Source organism: Acyrthosiphon pisum, chromosome A2 (assembly GCF_005508785.2).
Source record: "Acyrthosiphon pisum isolate AL4f chromosome A2, pea_aphid_22Mar2018_4r6ur, whole genome shotgun sequence".
Taxonomy (NCBI): Eukaryota; Metazoa; Arthropoda; class Insecta; order Hemiptera; family Aphididae; genus Acyrthosiphon; species Acyrthosiphon pisum.
The window spans coordinates 1,527,656-1,529,405 of NC_042495.1; the positions used below are offsets into that span (position 1 = coordinate 1,527,656).

Here is a 1,750-nt window from a genome sequence, read left to right on the forward strand (position 1 = left end):
CTTGGAACGCAGTTTATAAATTGTTGGATTGAGCTCCTCTACTTAATAATTTCCAATTCGAGCACTGGTTATCAGTATCAACAAGGCTTTAAAGCCGGTACAATTCTTAGCATTAGCGGATGACATAAAATTATTCTATCAAGTGAACTCGTTGAACAATTGTTTAGCACTCCAAAACGATTGGAATAATTTAGTTTCCTGGGCAACTAAGTTAGGTCTGCAGTTTAGTACCTTTAAATTCCATTAAATGATCTTTACATGTAAGAGTTGTCTTATTAGATTTAATTACCTTGTAAGTGGTTCTTCTTTGGTTCCACTCGACAAATCTGTTAATGATTTAGGTTTTGTCTTTGATCCCAAGCTTGATCCTAGCTTGCATATAGAACAGATCTTCTGCAAAGCTCTCAAAACCCTCGGTTTTGTCAAGCAGGTTGCTGCCAAATTTAAATTAGTATCCCCTTTGAAAGCACTTTATTGCTCGCTTGTTAGGCCTATCTTAGAATATGGCTCTGTCATCTGGGACCCTCAAACGGCTTGTAATTCAGTAATGCTCGAAAAAGTTCAGCGAAAATTTTTGAGCTACGTTAGCAACACTTTAAAAATAGAGTGTCCATACCACGACTATACGCCAATCTTAAAATCCCTTAAACTAGATACTTAAGCAAACCGTAGGCAAGTAGCAAATCTCACCTTTTTGGCCAAATTATTGCAGGGGAAAATTGACCTACCGTACTTACTATCTCAAGTCTCTTAATGTTCCAGTCTGAACCTCTCGCCATCCTGTTCCTTTTTCACTTACCACATCCTTAACTAACTATGGTCAAAATGAACCACTACGTCTCTGCATGTACTCGTATTTAGCTAATTTAGACCCTTCCTTCTCATTAAACAATTTTTAATTTTTCTATATTATATAATCTATTAATTGCACTAAATTGTATTATTGTAAATTGGGCAAAAGCACATGTTGTTATATAAAATAAAATAAAACAAAAGAGTGTGAAAAACCACATTAAAATTAAGGAAAACAAAAATTTTTACGCAAAATTGGTTTTCTACAAAATAGATTTTGGTTTTTGGTGTAAAACTCTAAAGTAAATGACCGTAAATAGTTACATACAATTTTCACTGGTCGTTTATATTAGCATTCTCTATGCATGATAAAATTTTCAAAATATTTTGATTTGTTTTGAACAGTTTACGGACATTTTCAGTTTCCAATTTTTTTAGTTTTTTTTCTATCTAAGTTTTATTTGTTGGGTAAAAAATCTTGAAAATTTAACACAAGGCTCTTAATAAAAATATAACAATGATATTTAAAAAATCCAGTCACAATTTTTTTTTATAAGCATTTACATTTACAGTTCGAATTTTGACAAAAGACGTAAAAATCACGAAACTGTGCAATTTATTTTGTGTTGGAAATTCTTAAAAAACTTTCTTTTTAAATCTAAGATTTTTAAATGGAATTCAAGATTCCCTATACAGCATGTCCCAGAAGTCCCGTATCACCCTTAGTATCTCCGTGGAAAATCAATATATTTAAATACAGTTTTCTTTACAGTTATAAGTATGGAAACTCAGATTGAATAGTAGCATAATATTCAATTTTTTTTTTTAAATTTCAAAAATTATTAAACAATTTTTTAGACCAATAAGCTTAAAAAAATTTCCAAGATAGCCATTTGGTTGATCGTATTTTTTAAAACGGTTATAAAAAAATATTAAAATTTAATGAAAATTTTTCAGG

The 1,750-nt window shown here is 30.6% G+C and overlaps 1 protein-coding gene across 1 annotated transcript; it reads left to right on the top strand.

The window, feature by feature from the left end:
- Nucleotides 1-247: 247 nt before the first annotated feature.
- Nucleotides 248-661, top strand: LOC115034324. Its single transcript, XM_029490940.1, has one exon. The coding sequence runs from the start codon at nt 248-250 to the stop codon at nt 659-661; it is 414 nt and encodes a 137-aa protein (XP_029346800.1).
- Nucleotides 662-1,750: the final 1,089 nt, after the last annotated feature.

Bases quoted from the DNA above. Each gene is read 5' to 3' on its own strand.
- LOC115034324 (XM_029490940.1), top strand. From the start codon at position 248: ATGATCTTTACATGTAAGAGTTGTCTTATTAGATTTAATTACCTTGTA.